The sequence below is a fragment of the Monodon monoceros genome, unplaced genomic scaffold (genome assembly GCF_005190385.1).
Source record: "Monodon monoceros isolate NGI ecotype Baffin Bay Population unplaced genomic scaffold, NGI_Narwhal_1 Contig85_ctg1, whole genome shotgun sequence".
NCBI lineage: Eukaryota > Metazoa > Chordata > Mammalia > Artiodactyla > Monodontidae > Monodon > Monodon monoceros.
The window spans coordinates 45,655-47,354 of record NW_021703648.1 but is presented as its reverse complement, the minus strand read 5'-3'; the positions used below and the strand labels follow the sequence as shown (position 1 = coordinate 47,354).

Sequence of the window (1,700 nt, the reverse complement as noted above, 5' to 3'; positions counted from 1 at the left end):
CATTTCCCTAATAAATACGTTGAGCAGCTTTTCATGTCCTTGTTGGTTATTGTGTATCTTCTTTCAACAAAAGTATATTCAAGTCCTTTGCCCGTTTAAAATTTTTTGTCTTTCTGTTGTCTGAATTCTTTATATATTCTGGATATTATAAGTTGCATTTAAAATTTTATCTGCTTTATTTAACTTATTCAAGCAGAGCTTATCCAAGCTCCCGAGACAGCAAGGATTATACTCCACCGCGTAGAGTCAATGCATACCGTTATTATGGACATTCAAGTTCTTGGAATGATCATCCCTCTGGAGGACATAGGTAATATAAATTATGGTGTTTTTATCAAATAAAAACATTCTTTTAAATTATGTGATCGTGACACATAATTTAAATTTATGACATAATTTATGACATTCTTTTAAATTTAGTGATCGTGATGGCTATGGTGGAAGTCGTGATAAAGATTATCCTGAATATCGAAGTGGAAGGTGTTACAGGGATTCATATGGGAGTTACGGTAAGAGTCCGGTTACAGCTTGTAAATCATAGAATTAGACTTAACCAGATCGTTGTTTACTCTAATTTTACTTCAATTCCTCAAAGGTAAAACTATGTTTAGCATGGCCTTTTTGATAAATGAAAGACCTTTGAATTATTTTCTTAATAGCTCACTTAAAATGCTATGAAGGATAAATTGGCAGTCTCATCTGTTTTTTTTCATTACAGAAAAACTATTTTAACATTTTTCTTTTTTTTTTTTTTTTTTTTTTTTTTCCGGTACGCGGGCCTCTCACCATTGTGGCCTCTCCCGCTGCGGAGCACAGGCTCCGGATGTGCAGGCCCAGCGGCCGTGGCCCACGGTCCCAGCCGCTCTGCGGCATGTTGGGTCCTCCCAGACCGGGGCCCGAACCCATGTCCCCTGCATCGGCAGGCGGACTCTCAACCAGTGCACCACCAGCAAAGCCCGTATTTTAACATTTTCAAATAATCAGTAGAGTGCTATTAAAAGTATGAAGCATAGGAGCATTATGAAGGTCAGAATTTCAGTCCATTTTCAGAAAATAACATTTACTTTAAAATAAACTACTTAGGCTGAAAAATATTGCTCGCTCTTTTAAATAAATGTGAAAGCCCTTCACTGTTGCTACATAGTTTATATTTTCATAGCAGAGACAGATAAAGCTTATCTTTTCAAATATTTAGCACTTTAAGTCATGTTATATGATACCAGAAAAATTTGTAATGTTTAAATTTAGTTTATGAATCATTAACTTCACAGGTGACTCCCGTGGTGCACCAGCAGCACAAAGGGCCCCTGTGACTTACGGTGGAAGCAGTCGCTATGATAGCAATACAAGAGATGGATATGGAGGAGGTCCGGAAGGTTACTCAAGCAGCCAAAGTAATACTTATTCAAATGGTCGTGAGCGTGGAAGACAAGAACAACCAGGGTTTCCACCCTGTGTGAATCGGGGCTGCCTTGCTCCTCATGACTCATACAGTAGCTCAGGTTGTGGGGCTTCCAGAGGAGGTCATGCGGGAAGCCAATATGAATGAGAGGGCCAAAGCAGACATTAAAAATAACACTCAGTTATGTACCAAATGTTCTTTACAAAGGAAAAGTGTAAGTTGTTTTCTTTAATTGATGCTTGAATACTACTAAAAGAAAAATGTTGGTTTGGGGGGAAGAGGCATATATTAACTTTCC

At 38.1% G+C, this 1,700-nt stretch overlaps 1 protein-coding gene across 1 annotated transcript in view; it reads left to right on the top strand.

Annotated features, from left to right (window-relative positions):
* Positions 1–1,551, top strand: part of LOC114891715 (RNA-binding motif protein, X chromosome-like) — an 11,549-nt gene extending 9,998 nt beyond the window's left edge. Inside the window, exons 7-9 of the mRNA XM_029215970.1 lie at positions 185–310; positions 421–509; positions 1,272–1,551. Of these exons, the coding sequence (XP_029071803.1) occupies positions 185–310; positions 421–509; positions 1,272–1,549 (493 nt within the window). The 3' untranslated portion in view covers positions 1,550–1,551. The remainder of the gene's footprint in view (positions 1–184; positions 311–420; positions 510–1,271) is intronic.
* The last annotated feature ends 149 nt before the right edge of the window (positions 1,552–1,700 follow it).